The sequence below is a fragment of the Mastomys coucha genome, unplaced genomic scaffold, assembly GCF_008632895.1.
Source record: "Mastomys coucha isolate ucsf_1 unplaced genomic scaffold, UCSF_Mcou_1 pScaffold12, whole genome shotgun sequence".
NCBI lineage: Eukaryota > Metazoa > Chordata > Mammalia > Rodentia > Muridae > Mastomys > Mastomys coucha.
The window spans coordinates 42528003-42545820 of record NW_022196894.1 but is presented as its reverse complement, the minus strand read 5'-3'; the positions used below and the strand labels follow the sequence as shown (position 1 = coordinate 42545820).

Here is a 17818-nt window from a genome sequence, read left to right as displayed (position 1 = left end):
TGGATGACCATGGGTTCCTGGATCTGGGTTCTCATTTCTGGGAAATAGAAACAGGCCTACTCTCCCAAACTGCCAGTTTACAGCCCGTCATGGAGTCAGGCTGGTTCTGGCTAACTCAGTCCTCTCCCTAACAGTGGATATGTCTCAAATTTAGGATGTATAGAAGATTTAAAGAAGCAAGATGGCTAGCTGATTAAGGAAAGAAATCAAGATTTTCCCTCAAGTAAGTCTGGAAAGTTTGACTGGATCAATTGAAAGGGTACAGTTGTTATTTACTGTGATGGGAATGAATGCAAAAACAACAGAGCAAGGGAGAAGCAGAGAACATTGGGAACTCCATTTTGGACACTGTTATGTTGTACACACACTTATGTCTTTCTAATTAATATTGTGTTTCCTCGCTAGAGCTAAATTCTCTTCTCATTCTTAGTCCAGAAAACCCTCTGATATAGGAAGCTAGATTCTGACTTCTAATATCTCCTTCATAATGACAAAACACCAGGAACCAAGATGATGCCAACCAGGTTTAGAGTTATTACTGAAACCCTATTGCAAGATCCCATTTACCAGATATGATCTTCTCCATAACTGATTTTGGCTTGACTTTCCTGAATTTTCACAATTATCTGTACTCTTTATAACTCCTGTGGCAACTCTAATGGGCTTAGTTCTCTTAACCTCATCCCCTATTCTAGTTTTCTAACCTCTCACTTAGTAGGTCTGTTATGTATCTCTCATCTTTAATCTTCTGCCTACAGTAAAGATTAGGGAAGAGTTTGATCACAAGTGTCCATGGAAAACACAGCATATGTTGACTCTAAAGTTTATGTGCCTGGTATATGCAGATGTTTTAAAAAATAATGGAGTGAACAAAATACCCATGGAAAGAGTTGCAGAGACAAAGTATGGAGCAGAGACTGAAGGAAAGATAATCCAGAGACTGCTCCACCTGGAAATCCTTCCTATATTCAATCACCAAACCCAGATACTATTTTGGATGCCAGCATGTGCTGGATGACAGGAGCCTGATATAGCTGTCTTCTGAGAGGCTCTGCCAGTGTCCAACTAGTACAGAAGTAGAGGCTCACAGCCATCCATTGGACTGAGCACAGGGTCCCCAATGAAGGAGCTAGAGAAAGGACCCAAGGAGCTGAAGGGTTTGCAGCCCCTTAGAACAAACAACAATATGAATTAACTAGTACCCTCAGAGCTCCCAGGGACTAAACCACCAACCAAAGAATACACATGGTGGGACTCATTGGCTCCAGCTGCATATGTATAGCAGAGGATGGTCTAGTCAGTCATCAATGGGAGGAGAGGCTTTTGGTCCTTAGAAGGTTCTATGCCCCAGTGTAGGGGAATGCCAGGGCCAGGAAGAGGGAGAGGGTGGGATAGTGAGCAGGGAGAGGGAGGTGGGAACAGGGTTTTTTGGTTTTTTGTTTGTTTGTTTGTTTTTTTATCGGAGGGGAAGCCGGAAAAGGAAATATCATTTGAAATGTACATAAAGAAAATATCTAATAAAAAAGAAAGGAAAAAAAATAATGGAGTGACAGCCGGGCAGTGGTGGAGTACGCCTTTAATCCCAGCACTTGGGAGGCAAAGGCAGGTGGATTTCTGAGTTCAAGGCCAGCCTGGTCTACAGAATGAGTTCCAGGACAGCCAGGGTTATACAGAGAAACCCTGACTCCAAAATAATAATAATAATAATAATAATAATAATAATAATAATAATAATAATAATAATAATAATAATAATAATAATAATGGAGTGACAAAGCACGGAATGATTAAATGCTTGTGGTGGTTTGAGAATGGCCCCCATGAGCTCATATGTTTGAATACTTGCTCCCGAGTTTGGGGAACTGTTTGTAAAGTATTGGAAGGTGGATTGTAGGATTAGAAGGTATGGCTGTGTTGGAGGTGAGGGGCGTGTATTTTGGGGCTTCTAAGAACTCCTGTTGTTCCCAATTCTCTGTTTCTGGTTTCTGGATCTTTGTCAGTTCTTAACTGTAGCTCCAATGCTGTGCCTGCCAGAGAGACAAAGTCCCTTCTCTGAGAACGAGTTGCAATTCCAACCACATTTCTCACCAGCTCATTTAATTTTGCAAACGTGTTTTTCTCAGTGATGTGAACGTACGATAAATGTCAACGATAAAACGACCGGAAACAGAAGACAAAACGGGCTAGGAATCCACTAGAGTTTGTCACTATGCCTCCTTCCCTTGAGACTCAAAGATCACAGAACAAGGTAGGTTTTTCGCATCTGGAAACCGCTGAAGACCAGAACACACCAATCTGATACATAGTTGGTGAAGCCAAGGTGTTAAAGAAAGTCAATGGGTTTTCCCCTTTCTGTCTGGAGGTGGTGAGAAGCTTGAGCAGGCGAGAAGGCCCTAGAAAACTACAATTCCCAGCAGGCACCGCGGCAGAGCGTTCTCTCTTGCGCTGTCCAGATGCTATGAATAAAATCCAGTCCCAAGGATTCTGGGAGAGGAAAATGGCCGCTGTTACGTTAAGGCATAGAATGGGAAGGCTCCTTGAGATAGCGCCCGCACTGGGGCCTTGGCCCCGGATTTACAGCACTTGCCCTGCCTTCGCTGAAGTGCTAAGGCTGCCACAGAAACAGCTCACGAAGGTAGTGTACCCGCTACGGGAACTGGAGCAGCACCTCGCCGCGGACTCTGGGCCTGGCCTTATCGAACAGAGACTCTTCGACCCGAGTCTGGAGGACATCGGGAAGGCGGAGAGCGTCTTCGAGGCCACAGCCCGGAACCGCATCGAGTACCTCAGCTCCGCCGTCCGCCTAGACCACGCCCCAAGTTTGCAGCAGCCGGAGGTGAGATTGACCGCCCTGTCTACTGCAGGCGCGAGGGTTTGAGTTCGCCTGTGCTCGTTTCCTGTCACCCAACGAGAAAGTTTTTTAAAGCAAATGAAAACACTCAGTGTGGATGCACTCGCTACTTGTGTGCGGTGCCCGTCGAGGACCGCAGTGAGCCGCAATGTGGGTGCTGGGAATCGAACTCCGGTGTTCTGGACGAGCAACCTGTGCTTTTTTATTTTTATTTTAGTTTTTTGTGTGTTTTGCCTGCATGCATATCTGGGCACCACGTGCTTGCCTGTTGCCTGCAGAGGCCAGAAGAGAACATCGGAGCACCCTGGAACAGGAGTTTCAGGCAGTTGTGAGCAGCCACGTAAGCTGGGACTTGAACTCAGTCCTCTGGCAGCAAGTGCACCTAACCACTGAGCCGTCTCTCCAACCCCGAAAATAGAACGTTTAATAAATAAACCACTGTTCACTTTTGAGAATTCTAAGTACTCCATTCTCCTTTCCTCCCTCCCATACTAGGTGTGTTTCATAGGCCGAAGCAATGTTGGAAAATCCTCTTTGATAAAAGCCTTATTTTCCCTGGCCCCTGATGTAGAAGTCAGGATTTCAAAAAAACCGGTATGCTGGGTATCTCTTGAATTTATAAAATGAGACCTAAGTATTGGCAGGTGCCAAGAGATCATAATTGCTAAGTTCCTAGGGAAGAGATTTTTTAAAAAACATGTAGTAAGGTATGACATTAGTGCCTGTGTATTTTCTGAAAAAAAGGGAGTGTAGCTGAATTGATTTTAGTAGTCTTGCCAATATCTAAAGAAAAGCATTCTTTGACTAAACTTTTTCTTAGTTGCCAAGTTAAGTATTTTTATTGCTGTTTTCTGTTTCCTTCTCTAATAATGAGTGTCTAGTTCTACACTGGTTATAAGGGAAAGGGGTTCAAGTTGCTTTTTCCTCTTTAATCTTGTATACTTTCTCTGTCCACTCATACATTCTTGCATATATTCCAGATGTGTGTATTCTTTTACCCAAGGCCACTCTGTGCCTTTCTTCACAGACAACTGCTCTTCTGACCTTTTGCTGTCTTCTCCTTCCTTCTACTTTTCAATGATGCAGTCAACTGTACCTAAAAGAACCTTTCCTCAAAACTCTCCCCTGCCCCACTTACCTTAGTGTCTGTCTGACAGACACTCCCAGCAGCTGTGACCCTCACTGTTTGACCCCGGGAAGGCTTACACCCTTTCCTGAAGCTAGCTTTCTGCTTCCCATTTTGTGTGGGAGAGTCTCTGGCTTCATCACTAGGGATTCCATTCTTCACCCCTCTTCTTCCTCACCACAGAAGCCAGCTAAACGGTGAATAATAGATAGAATGAATGTCGCTCTTGTATAAGAGGGTAGAGAAGGTGTATTCATTCTCAAATACACAATTCTAAAAACATTTTTTCTAACAAATAAGCTAAGAGAGAGCTTAGTCATCGTTTACAAAAAGTCCTTTCCTTTGACAGTATCTTAGATCAAACAGTTGACTTTAGTTTGCTTGTCTTTCCTTTTCTGATTCCTAAGTGTTTCATGAATGCAAAAGTGCAAGTAGCCATATTATCCTCGCATCAATTTTAATTCCACTGTTATAATTGTGGGGTTGTACATTCTTTTAAAAATTATTTATGAGGACACTAAACCGCACATATAAAACATCTTGATTTGCGGAAATACCAGTCTGCAGAAGACGCATGTCAGACTTCAGATCTGGGTGTTAAATAATCTGTGTGATAGGATAAATGTTTGATCAGCATTCTAAGTCAGTCCTCTGTGTACATAGTTCATCAGAGAGTTGGCTAATGGCACACCGAGCCTAAATCAGGGTGGGTTTCATAGCAAGATAGGAAAGATCCTAAAATATTTTGTCTGTGTATTTCTAATATGAAATGTAAAGTTTTTAAGCTAAGCATATTTTTTGAAAATTGAAAAGATTTAGTTATGATATTGGTAGCTACTTCACCTTTTTTCTCTTTGTATTCACAGTAGTTCAGAATATATACTTCAACTTTTAATAAGTATTTGTTGATTGAATACTTATGTTGATGAATATTTCTAGGCATGAAATAAAGGATATATTTTAAGCCAGCTTTTTTTTTTTTTCATTTATTTTATCAGGGGCACACAAAGAAAATGAATTTTTTCAGAGTTGGAAAACATTTTACGTTGGTGGACATGCCAGGGTATGGCTATAGAGCACCTGAAGACTTTACTGACATGGTAGAGGCTTACCTAAAAGAACGAAATAAGTAAGGAAATACTTTTTCTTACAGTTGTTATACATTTAGCCCCAAAGACCTTTTTAAAATCAAGGGGATTCTACACATGACAGACACTTCAGATTTATCAAACACCTTACCTGTGGGTGCACTTCATCCTTGTATAACTCTACAATATTGAGAACCAGGGTATACACTGCCTGTTAGCTTCTGCCTAGCTCAAGGAAGTCTTAACTTCATTTATTTTATCAAGCTGAAACTATAAAGGGTAGTCCACAGCTAGCTCATCCATTTAAAAAAAAACAAAAAACAAAAAAACAAGCTCTTAGCTGGCTAATTTTGAAAATGAAAATTGTTAGCTCATTAATTTAAATAGAATTCAGTAAACCCTGTCCACTCAGTCATCACAGACTCTGAAAATGTTATATATATTTTCTCTGGTCTCCGTACATAATCAAGCAATAATATGTTTCAAGAATCGCACAATCTAGAGGAAAATGTTAGACTTCTGAAGTGTAAAAAAGTAATCATAAGAAAAGGACTAGGATGTAGTTCAGCAATAGAGTACCTGCCTAACTTATTAAAAGGCTCTGGGTTTGATCTCAGCATCACAAATTTGAAAAAGTACATATGTATATATATATATAAAAATATATAAGTATATGTGTGTGTGTGCATTTGTATATGTATATATACACATTTCATTTTCATAGCTTTACATAAAATTTACAAAAATTTGCAAAATTAAGCTAGTATTAAAATTTATAATAATTTGAGCTGGAGAGATGGCTCAGCAGTTAAGAGCACTGACAGCTCTTCTAGAGGTCCTGAGTTCAATTACCAGCAACCACATGGTGGCTTAAAAAAAAACAATTGGTAATGGGATCTGATGCCCTCTCCTGGTATGTCTGAAGAGAGCTACAGTGTACTCATATAAATAAAATAAACAAATCTTTTGAAAAAATTTATAATTTGATTTTTGTCTCCTTTTTCCATTAGACTTTGTAAGGTCTTACAGGAGGGTGTCTTATTTATAACTGTGTCAAGTCTCAGCTTAATATGTTCTTATTGAAATAAACTAGTATTTGACAGATTTAGTTATCGGCAGTGTAGTAAACTACATTGAGTCTTATTAGACTACAGGATGAAGTTCCTAGAATGAGAGAGACAGATGAATGAGTATATCCTACATTGCCATTAACTTTCTCTTTGTTCTTACAGTTTGAAGAGAACATTCTTATTAGTGGATAGTGTTGTTGGAATTACAAAGTTAGACAATATTGCCATAGAAATGTGTGAAGAATTTGCATTGCCTTATGTGGTAAGTGTTTCCTTAGACTCATGGTGGCAGTTAGAAATCACAGTTTGGTGTACATTTGAATATGCAACTATACTTGTTAGTAATGAGTGGATATTTCCTCAGAAGGTAAGGGAGTGTCTAGGGAGATGGGTCCATAGGTAAGAATGCTTGCTACACAGCATGAGGCCGTAAGTTCTAAACCTTAGCACCCAGATAAAAAAGCTGTGTAACCACGCATATGCCCATAAACCCAGTGCTATAGGGGATGGAGACTAAGAAGACCACTCTGCTTGCTGGCTACCAACTTAGCTCCAGGTTCAGTGAGAGGCTGAGGCTCAAAGTAAAAAGGCAAGTGATAGAATAGACACATGTCCTCCTCTGGCCTCCACAGGCAGACACACGTGCACGTGTACACACACACACACACACACACACACACACACACACACGCACGTGTACACACACGCACACAAGCATACACACAAGCATACATCACACACACTTCTGTTGCATGTACTTTCATATTTTTTCTTCTTTCAGTTTCAAGCTTTAAAATGTATGGAGTGTGTGTATGTTCATGTGCATATGTGTATGCCACATGTATGGGGATACCTTTGACAGCTAAAAGAAGGGACAGATTTCTCTGAAGCTGGAGTTCCAGGAGGTTGTGAACCACCTACTAGGGGTGATGGAAACTGATCTACTCAGATTCTGATGGACCATGTGCTCTTAGCATCCAGAGCTATCCCTCCAACCGAGCTCTTAAAGTTAGAGTCACAGTTTGTTAAGCTTATCATTTAGTGTTCTTAGATGCCCTTACATCCATGATGTTTCTATGGCAACACAAACACTTATCCTAAACCTGCTGCTAGCTCTGAACAGCAGCTCATGCTCCAGTACTTATGAAGATGTAACCAGACCTGAAGCAGAAATTCTGCATACCAAAACTATTCAAGGAATGTAGACGATTCCAGCACAGCACACACAAGTAGAATTTTTATATTCTTAAAAAAAAAAATGTCTGGACTGGAGAGATGGCTTAGTAGTTATAAGTGCACTAGCTATTCTTCCAGGGAGCACTGGTTCAATTCCACCACCCACATGACAGCTTATAACTCCCATTCCAGACATTTTGACACTCTCACACAGACATGCAGGCAGGCAAAATACCAATGCACATGAACTAAAGATAAAATTAAAACATTACCTTTAAAATTTTATTTTAGGAATATTACACTAGTTTGTTTTTCCCCTTATTAGCATAAAATTGAGCCACACTAAAATGTAGATTGGTAGGTTAGTATCCACATTAATTTTGCTTTGTAATACTTCCAGATAAACTAAGACTTAAAGTTCCTTTTTGAGAAAAGTGTGGAGCTCAATTACTATAATTTATTTTTCAAAAAATATCAGAAACCACTAAACTGAAGCAGAGAAGTTTCACATAAACAAAGCCATGCACTTTGTCATCTACATTTTTCGATTTCTCAAAATTATGAAATTCTTGGCATTTGCAGGAGTCCTGTGAAGTATTAGGGATAGTGTTGTAATGCATCAAGAGATTGGTGTAAAAGTGACTATTATCAAGCTGGCTATGAAGTAATAATTTTAGCTGAAGTTAAACTGAAGGGAATATTTTCTTTTTTGGAAAAGAAAATAAGAGATCGGCAGTCACCCAAGTACCCAAGATGGGGGCCAAAGGATGACTAGTGGAGTTATTTTAGCCTAGTGAAGTTATAGTTGAGTGATATAACAGTTACTCGGCATGGTTCCAGGCACCACTACCACAACCTTCAAGTAAGTGTGTGTGTTTTGATATTCCCCAGGAAAACCTGATAGATTAAAATTTCACTTTTACCTTGATTAGTAATTACTCATGCTTTGACCTTCCACCACTACTTTGTAGTTGGATAAATAACATTCTGGATTTACTGAAAATACAACTCTATCAGATATACCCAGCAAATAACCAAATTTCTAATTTTTCCTTTAGAGTATTACATGTAAAATTGAACTTTTGGTTCCAAAATTATTTCATATTGACAGCTTTACATGGCTCATCCAAGTTATATTAGTTTAAATATCATGGACTATAAGATATATTGTAATCACGTGAAACAGCTGATTATCAGTTATTAATGTTGCTCAGTGGTTCTCACTGATCTTTAAATAAAGCCCAAGACATGGTCAAGTTAGTAAATGCATTGTAAGTAGCGGATACACAGTGTACACTTTATATGTGACATAGATTAGCTCATTTCATTATCAAGCAAATTATTATGGCTTGCTGTTATTTTATAGATGAAAGAGTAGATATAAATTGAAAGACTTATGTGAATCAACTCAACCTAACTGAAAGATTGTAGTTAAAATGTGCAAGACTGTACTGTTAAATTTTACTTTTAATACTTAAATTGTTTTCCTATAGATGATATTAACAAAACTTGACAAATCTTCCAAAGGGTATCTTTTAAAACAAGTGCTCCAGATTCAGAAGTTTGTTAATACGCAGACACAAGGCTGCTTTCCTCAGCTGTTTCCTATAAGGTGAGAGTCAGACCACCTAATAACACTGCGTGCGTACTAAAAGGCTTTGCTGTGAAATGCGCCCTGGAGGAGGTGCCACGTGAACAACTGCTGCTCTGAGCTATCAGTAGTCTGCTAGGACTTTAGTCTGTTCTCTTTTTCAGGCTGGCTCGTCCTTACAGGTACTTCACTCTCTTTCTGCTTCAACCTAGCTCAACCCTAGACCATGGCAGAAATAAAAACTTTACCTTTCAAACCAGTTTTTACTCACTTATCTATTAACTGTGTCGCAGGCACATGCCTGAGGTACTGTGCTTGTGGAGGTCAGAGCACCTTTTTGGCGTCAGTTCTCTTCCTGTCACCTTGTGGGATCTGAGACTCAGCTCAGGTCATCAGGCTGGGAAACAAGCCCATCTCCTTAATTTCAAAGAAAACTACTTATCTTTATGGTAAAAAGCTCATTCAGGCCAAAACAAATCAAAGTTTGCCTGAAAACTTACTGGAAAATTTTTCTTTCAAGACTATAAAGCTGAATTCAAGGCCAACCTTGACTACATAGTAGGACCCTCTCCTTCAATAATAATAATAATTATTATTATTATTATTATTATTTAAAAATTTAATATAGGCTTTTATAAAGAAGAAAAATGTTTCAAGTTTGAACTAAGCTAGACAGAGGGTATTTTCTGAGCTGGTAAATTTGAGGACTCTGATGTGGTTTCATGACAAACTTGGGTTTTTCCTTCTGTTGTGCTGTTGTGAGTCTTGGGTACAGTAAGTACTGCGTGCTGAAACAGCTGGAGAATGTCTCTGGTTTCCTTGCTTTGATTTGTTTGTGGAAGACTTATGTGAATCAACTCAACCTAGCTGAAAGATTGTAGTTAAAATGTGTAAGACTGTACTGTTAAATATTTCAAAGTGGTTGAACTTTTATCACAAAGACCATATCTAATTATGATTAGATAATTATGAGAGTAATTATCTCAAGGCCTACTCTGGAGAACAGATAAAAGGGAAGATGTGATACAGTACTTAGGATCCTGAAAGAAAAGTGTCACATGGTGTAGAATATACACAACACTGACAAAAGAGAAGGCAGATAACAGACTGAAAACATTGCACTCCTACATGAGATCATAAGAGTTTGTATGAAAAAAAGAAACTTTGCACTTTGTGTTACTTGTATTGAGATCAGCCTCTGAGGTAAGGAAGAAAATCAAGTTTTCTTTTCTTTTTACAGTGTAGTAACCTATTCTGGAGTCCATCTGTTGAAGTGCTTTATAGCAGATATAACAGGAAGTCTAAAGTAAATGCTCCGGAGTAGATGACGTTTCAAAGTTCTTCATGTCAACTGGAGTTAAATGCCTAGAAGAATGCCAATATTGTTTTAAATATTGTGCATCTCAACTTGAAGAAGATTCAGCTTTAAAACCTGCATAACCCTGAAGCAAGAACAAATATGTTGGGGGTAAGGGTTACAAATAATTAATTAAATCATATTGTTCATTAGGACAGATGCTAGCTGGCTTTTCTATTTGAACTAATAAGTCCAAGAGCGTATACAAACCCATGAAGTGAGACCCTGCTTCTGTGTAGAGGTTGGATAAATTGGTTTTTCTCTTATGAATGTCTACTGTCTTTAATGCTGTAAATGTGAACTGGGTAAAGGAGGGAGTGCCTTCCGTAAAGCATGCATATGTAAGTAGAAAGTAAATGACTGTACGCTTATAACTCTTCTTCCAGTTTTTATTTGAATATCAAAAAAGTGTCAAAACTTGCCAGGCCATGGAAACACCAGTCATGAGAGTAGAACACAGGATTGATCATCAGAGTCTAGTGTTCAGGTTCTACTTCTGGTGTCCGTGGGAAAACCACTTGATGCTTCCTCAACTCCGTGGTGGCTATTAGCACCTTAGCTATGAAGGCTAAAAAGTTCTACTGATGACAGCTGCATGTTTAAAAGCCCACCAACCAAGAACACAGCAAACTCACAGGCTTTTATCCCAGAAGACAGCCCACCTGGAAAGAAGTAGCAAAAGTCAACAGGAACTAGACTTAAGTGAAGAAAGTAATTCACAGTCAGCATACTAGGTTAGAATCATTGTGCTAGAGATCCCAAATGGGAAATGCAGCTCACAGAAGCAAATTTTATAAAGACATCAACTCTTCATGAAGTATCTTAGCATTGCAACGTGAACTGCTGTTAGAGGTTATAGTTGTGGTATGACTCCACAACTCTGTGGCTTTTTAAAAACCCAACTGTAAATGTTTCCATTGTTCTACAGTTGACAGAATTAGTCTGTTTTACCCAAGTAGCAGAAAAAAGGTTTCAAATTTTTTTTCACAAAGCAAAACATAGATGTCAAAATAATTACATTCAAAGCCATCCTTCTGCCAAAGCAAAACTAACTGTCAGTGTTTCCCACAGTGGCAGACATGAGGTAATCAGAAAAAGGGGCAGTGACATGGAAGGGCTACTTGTCCAGCATGCTGGAACACCACACAGGCAGGCACTGGGGCCTGGTCTTGAGGGACTATCTGAGCATTCTCAAGATATGGACCTCCAGTGCAAGGGAATGTAGTTCAGAGTAAAGCAATGCCTGGCATATTCAAGGCACTAGGTTCCATTCCCAAAGACTAAGGGAAGAGGCAGGTACACACCTCTTCCCATTTGTATATGTTCAAGTCCCCAGAGATTCATACACTCATACATGTATACAGACATAGACTATACACACAGATCACACATTCTAAAAAGGCTAGAAGCCAGGAAATGTCCCCAGAGCAGAAGGCAAGGTCCGGCCCTATTCAACAGGGGTTGACACAGGAGTGTCAAGAGGATTTGAAAGGCCACAAATTCTCATACACTGCACTTATAACTGGAACACCTAATGTTCCTTTCAGCCCTTATCTGTGAAGCTAGGAACTGGAAATGGTTCAGATTACAGAATTTGGTACAAGTTGAGGCTGTCTGCAAACTTTAATAGAAGAATGCCCCAAGTCTAAGACTACCAAAATCAGAACTATTCAAATTAGTAGCTTTCTTGAGCCTCATTTGTGTGATCAAAAAGTGTCACAGCAGAAAGCAGCTGTGTCCTAGTTGAATATTCAAAATCAAGATTCACATCCTACTACTCCCACCCTCAGGCCCTTGGAGCAAGTGTCCAGTTGTGCCTAAGGTTTCAGGCTTGCAGGCCTTAGGCTGTGCTGTCACTGGACTATAGAGGGCAAGGGGAGGACTCTGTGTTTTCTCCTAAGCTGACCCCTCATGTCCCTTTCTGGCCTGCAGGGCCAAGGAGACTTTCCATGACTACGAGACCTTTTCTCATGGCTAGAGCAGCTCATTTTGTAACTCACAACTGTCATTTGCAGGAGCAGTCAGCTGTACATGCATGTACAAATAATCAGATGATGGCATTGATACCAGGTTTCAAATTCATGATTGATCTTATCCCTGGCATACACTTAACTTAGCTACTTTTTGCAGTGTTTCATAGGAACAATAAATAGGAAAATAGCCTTTTTACATACTCCATTAGGAGTTATGGTGACAAAATGAAGATTAAATAATGGTTTAAGCATTTGAGTAATGGAAAATCTTTTGAGAATTCATTTTTAATAACATAGCATACACTCAGATTTGTTATTCAGAAGGAAGACCTGGGCAGGTGAGATGGTTCTGCCCATAGGTAAACACATGATGCTATGCCTGACAATCTGAAGTCCACCTGTGGTGGTTTGAATATGCTTGGCCCAGGAATTGCCACTATTAGGAAGTGTGGCTTTGTTGGAGTAGGTGTATCACTGTGGGTGTGAGCTTTAAGCTTGTCCTCCTAGGTGCCTGGAAGTCGGTCTCCTTTTTACCTTCGGAACAAGAAGAAGGACTCTCAGCTCCTCCTGTGCCATGCCTACCCGGATGCTACCATGCTCCTACCTTGACAATAATGGATCCTCTGAACCTATAAGCCAATCACAATTAAATGTTGTCCTTATAAGAATTACCTTGTCAATGTGTCTGTTCACAGCAGTAAAACCCTAACTAGGACACCACCTCTGGGACCCATAGGTGGAAGGACAGAACCAACTCTCACAAGTTACCCTCTGATATCCACATATGCATACATACCCTCGCACAAAATATAAAAACCTTAAAAAGGGAATAGGGTCAGTGAGGTCAAGTGACCCTTTACGGTGCTTCTCTGCTACTCTAACCTTGTTCTGTTTACCTTCCAATATGTAAGATTTTGTGAAATATTCAGATTTTAACTCCATAGTAGATGATAAAATCATCTAACATCCAGAAACTTATTTGTTTCAGACATGAAGGACATGTTCCTCAGACTGTTCATCGTATTTTTAACACCTTGCACAGTCAAAGCCAAATACTCAGCATTTATTGAACTGAATGCACTCCTCTGGGGTACTGCACAGAAGCAGCTCTCAGCCTAAGCAGTGTTTCCAGATCTTAGCAACACCCATTAAAGGAGCAGAACACTGGACCAGCTTGTTACCTGCTCAGAAGTTTCACATCAGTACATCTAAACTCCCATCAAAGCAAAAATATCATCAATGTCATCCGCCTCTTTAGCAGTGTCTGGCGCCTTGTGTATGTGCATCTGTCTCTTCGCCCGAAGGCCAGATTCATTTCCACTGCCCCCTGTAAGATTCCCATGGGTCCCCATCTTCTTTGTTTTTAGGTCAGGCTTTGCAAGTTTTCTCAAGACCTGCTTTCCATTAGGACAGACATCTGACCTCTGAACTGTCCTAGAGCATCTGCTCTTAGCACTGCTGTCCCTAGTGTTCTTCAGAGTCCCTTCAGGGACCTGCTGGGTTTCCTTTAGAAGAGTTGACTGTAACTTTCTCTGCGGTTTCCTTCGTCTTGATAAAACTTTATACTTTGATCTTCTTTGTCTGGGAGGATGCTTTGAAGTGCTGGTACTAGAGCCTCGGAGAAGGCAATTGCAAAGAGATGTTTTCATGCACTGTAGCTTCTTTGGCAAACTAAAGGACCAAAGAGAAAAATCTCAACTTATTATGACACTAAAAAGTTCTCAAGCACTTTAAACTGTCTCTAACAATTTCCAACAGAAAAGTACAAAATATATTACAAGTCCTAAGCCTGTGTATATGTGTAATCCCAAACATACAAAAATAAGGAAATGAGAGTTTCAACCTAAAAGTATTTTTTCAGAGCCTGATTCCCTCTGATTCAGGTTGCAGGCAGATGTGCCTCTATTTTGCCCCAAAGTAACTCCCATTATCTGCCTAACAAGGTCACAAGTGGTGTGACTTTGCTCACCATAGCCTTCCCCTCATGCTGACAATTTGTTCCTAGGTAAACAAGAGTGGAAATGGCAAAATATCACACATGAAAAGCTCTGTGGTGTGTCAGAATCTGCTTTTGGCTAAGCGCATGTTATAGCAGGAAATGAACAGAGGAAAGGAATAAAATGAAAAGGGGTCATCTGGTGAAGACAACTGACCCGTGTGGTGCTGCATGAGTTGTTCTACATCCCCTCAAGCCTGTAGTCAGAACTCACCTGATCTGTCTAGGCATTTGCCTCACTACCTCATTTCCCTCATCCTCACACCCTCAGCCAGCTGTGCTGCCACGGTCTACAGAAGGCCACCTCCCACAAGATCAGGAGCCCCTGAGAACTAAGGCTGCCCCATGCTATTGCCCTAGGCTTTGAACACCACAGCCTGGAACTCAGAAATCCACCTGTCTCTGCCACCCAAGTGCTGGGGGTGTGTGCTACCAGGCTAGAGAGATGGCTGAGAAGTCAAGAGCATTGACTGCTCTTGTAGAACACCACAGGCAATCTTAATGCTTTCTGAAATGAACCAGTGGGAATGATATGGTGGAGGTCCAGACAACTGACAGTTCCCTTTCTTCTCCTGACACAACCGCCCAGATAGCGTTAGCAACACATGAAACTGTACTCTGAGCAGGTCTTGCTCTAGCACCCCAAGGGCTGTTAGATTTTAAACAAAGGAAGTAACGCACATGCGTAGTAGCTTTCTTCCTGAAAAGGAAAAGGAATCTTTCTAATGTAATTACCTATAGCCTTGAGATTCCACATGTCTAAGCCTATTACTCTTGAGAAGCTTGTTGCCCAGATAGGTGGTCTGAGCCTTGAGCTTTTTGCTCCGGGACCACATAATTGCCATTTCGATTTCTTCAGAAAGCTGGGTGAATGTCTTGGTCCTTCGGATTCTTTGCACAGTTTTATTAGCCCAGTGAGTTCTCAGTTTCTGAGAGGAAGGTTTGGTTGTCTTCAGTTTGGATTGAGAATATTTAAACTCATAGTTGGTCTCCTGAAGTGTAAAAAGGTGAGAAAAAAGATATTGAAAATAGTAGTGACTTATAAGTAAAGGAAAAGAGTTTTGAAAAGCTGATCCATTAAAAAAATTAAAATAATTTTTAAGGACACCTTTAATCCATCAACCTTTCCTCTTCATCCATTCTCCTAACACTACCTCTTTTTATACTTCTACAGAGGCAAGTCCTCTCTGCCTTTTAATGAAGTGTACACAGGAAACCCAAGATAAATACTATAACACACATATGTAACACACCTACACACCCACTAAAACTGACTGAATAGTAAGTAGTCAAGGTCTAATGATGAAGGGGGAAAACATCCCAAGTTTTTCACAACTACCTTGTTTTTTTGTTTGCTTATCAGGGAGTTCATTTTTATTTTTGACTTCATTTTCTTTACTGAAGACTGAACTTAGGACCTGGTAAATACTTGGCAAGTGGCCTATATCTTCAGCCCTTTAAAAGATGGGGTTTTGTTGTTGTTTTTTTTTCTTTTTAATTCTGAGACTGGGCCTCTACAAATTATCCAGACTGATTTAAACTCAGTCTACTTCAGAGAGGCTTTGAACTTGCCATCCTCCTGCCTCAGCCTACTGAGTAACAGACATAACAGGGCTATGCCAGTAGGCCTGACTTGGACTACATTTGCGTTTCACTTATTTCCATTACCCCCAGGAACAATCCTCAAGATGGGTCATAAATGTTACTGTAAACATGAAAACCGGGAACCCTGGAAGTGCCCAACATGATAGGCCTGGCAGTCTGTGAACAATGAATGATTAAGCATGTAACACTCCTACCTTGTGCAATTTTAAGAAAGCATGTTTACTTCTTCAGTCTTTTCTACAACAAGTCAAGTTTGGATTTTACTACTTTTTTCTACTTTATGAAACTATACCACCTACCAAGTCTATCTATCCTCCATTGAAAGCTTACTTTCTTTCCAAATTTGTGCTAGCACACACTTATGCCCAACACTCAGGAAGCAGAGGCAAACTGGTCTCTATGAGGTCTGCCTGCTGGTCTAGCATGGTGAGTTCTAGGCTAGGCAGGGCTACATAGTGAGACCCCGCCAAATAAATAAGTAAATAAATATTCTCAAACCCAACAGGAACCTAAAGAAATAATTATGAAATTAAAGACTCCAGTATTATTTCATAATCAATAAGTTGCTCTAAATAGGTGAGTATATGAATGCCAATTACTGACAATATGGGAGCAATTACTCTTGAATAAGGAGGATCTAGCCCAGCTCCCCTACAGACCAACTCTGCAGAGGTGGGAAGGCCCACAGACACTCAGTCGTTGAGACCAGAACTGAAAGATTCTCCTGGGACTGCTGTAATAAAGAATCACTGCCTGCATGCAAATCTGAAGCCCATCACTTCACTATGGAGCCTGGGTAACTCTGGAGACTTTCCATGTCTCAGTTTCCCCCCTTGAGATATGAAAGCAGTAACGCAAGAGCTTCTCTCACGGACCTTTTCTGAGGATTGTGGGGTTAATGTGCATAAAGCATTTAAGATATGGTCAGGTGCTTGAAGGATCTGCTATGATTTTTCCTCCTCAACTCATGAATTAGGCAAGATAAAAATACAAACTGCCATCTGTGTTACAAAGTTCAATAAAGAACTGTGGGTTCTTAGAAACAAGAGTTCGTAAATAAAATGGAAGATATAACCCATGAAGGAAACCAGACAATGGAAATAAAAGTGAAGTGGTTCCTGGGTGACGGTTCCTGGGTGACGGGTGACACTGATCTACTTAGTCATGAAGTCAGGAACCATTTTTTGACACTAATAAAAGGTATCGTGTTAAAGCGTGAACTCCGAAAAGGACTGATGCCTTCTGACAAATGAGGGAGAAAACAAAGCTGATGACTGTTACTAACAACATCTGCTGTCAGTTAAATATTTACCACACAAGTGACTCCACCTACTACCTGTACTAGCCCAAACTCAGAGATGCATGGCGTGGAGAAGGGAGGTATAGAGAAGTCAGGGAACATAGCTAATATGAAGTGGGGCCAACATTCCAGCAAGTACAAAGCCAGTGCTCTAAAATTGCTCACCATCCATACTTAGGGTAGGCCATAAGGCTACTTGGAGATTCCAGAGAAATGCCTATTAAAGCACTTCTGAATACATTCCACTAATTGGAGTAACTAGGACCATTAAAAAGCCACCTCCTGCTCTATGCCCCAGTGTAGGGGAATGCCAGGGCCAGGAATCGGGAGAGGGTGGGTTAGTGAACAGAGGGAGGGGGGAAGTGAATAGGGTTTTTTTTTTTTTTTTTTTGGAGGGGAAACTAGGAAAGGGGAGAGCATTTGAAATCTAAATAAAGAAAATATCTAATAAAAAAAAGCCACCTTCTTCATTCTGCAGCACACACCAAGAACTGAGAGTGCAGTCAAGCCTATTACAAACTGTACCTCACTCCTTAGTGAGGAGCTTCCTCTAACCTGGCACAAGTGAAAAGCTATGAGGTTAAACCAGACAGACCTGAGTAGCTTTGTTTCGAAGTCTTGTGCAGAAAGCCCGCACGTCAAATTCCAATGGCTTTTCTGTGGAATTAAAAAAAAAAAAAAAAAA

General features: G+C 40.3%; 2 protein-coding genes across 9 annotated transcripts in view; one reads left to right on the top strand and one right to left on the bottom strand.

The window, feature by feature from the left end:
• The first annotated feature begins 2477 nt into the window (after nucleotides 1-2477).
• On the top strand, nucleotides 2478-13318 carry Gtpbp8 (GTP binding protein 8 (putative)). 5 transcript variants are annotated; one of them, XR_004116760.1, is made up of 7 exons: nucleotides 2485-2836; nucleotides 3347-3445; nucleotides 4976-5106; nucleotides 6298-6397; nucleotides 8805-8923; nucleotides 10143-10370; nucleotides 13221-13318. XR_004116760.1 is itself a non-coding variant. In XM_031363978.1 (6 exons), the coding sequence occupies exons 1-6, from the start codon at nucleotides 2498-2500 to the stop codon at nucleotides 10210-10212; spliced, it is 858 nt and encodes a 285-aa protein (XP_031219838.1). In that variant the 5' UTR covers nucleotides 2478-2497; the 3' UTR covers nucleotides 10213-10624. The 5 variants fall into 5 exon arrangements, 3 of the variants coding, with proteins under 3 accessions (XP_031219838.1, XP_031219839.1, XP_031219840.1); XR_004116759.1 differs by lacking the exon at nucleotides 13221-13318 and adding an exon at nucleotides 12740-12907; XM_031363978.1 differs by lacking the exon at nucleotides 13221-13318 and having other exon boundaries at nucleotides 2478-2836; nucleotides 10143-10624.
• Nucleotides 10635-17818, bottom strand: part of Nepro (nucleolus and neural progenitor protein) — a 15691-nt gene continuing 8507 nt past the window's right edge. For 3 of the 4 annotated variants that reach the window (XM_031363973.1, XM_031363975.1, XM_031363977.1), the window contains 3 exons: nucleotides 17729-17790; nucleotides 14964-15220; nucleotides 13271-13903 (listed from right to left, as the gene is read on the bottom strand). In XM_031363973.1, coding sequence (XP_031219833.1) covers nucleotides 13441-13903; nucleotides 14964-15220; nucleotides 17729-17790 — 782 coding nt within the window. In that variant the 3' untranslated portion in view covers nucleotides 13271-13440. Of the gene's footprint in view, nucleotides 10922-13270; nucleotides 13904-14963; nucleotides 15221-17728; nucleotides 17791-17818 lie in introns of those variants that run through there. The other variant, XM_031363974.1, reaches the window with a different exon arrangement.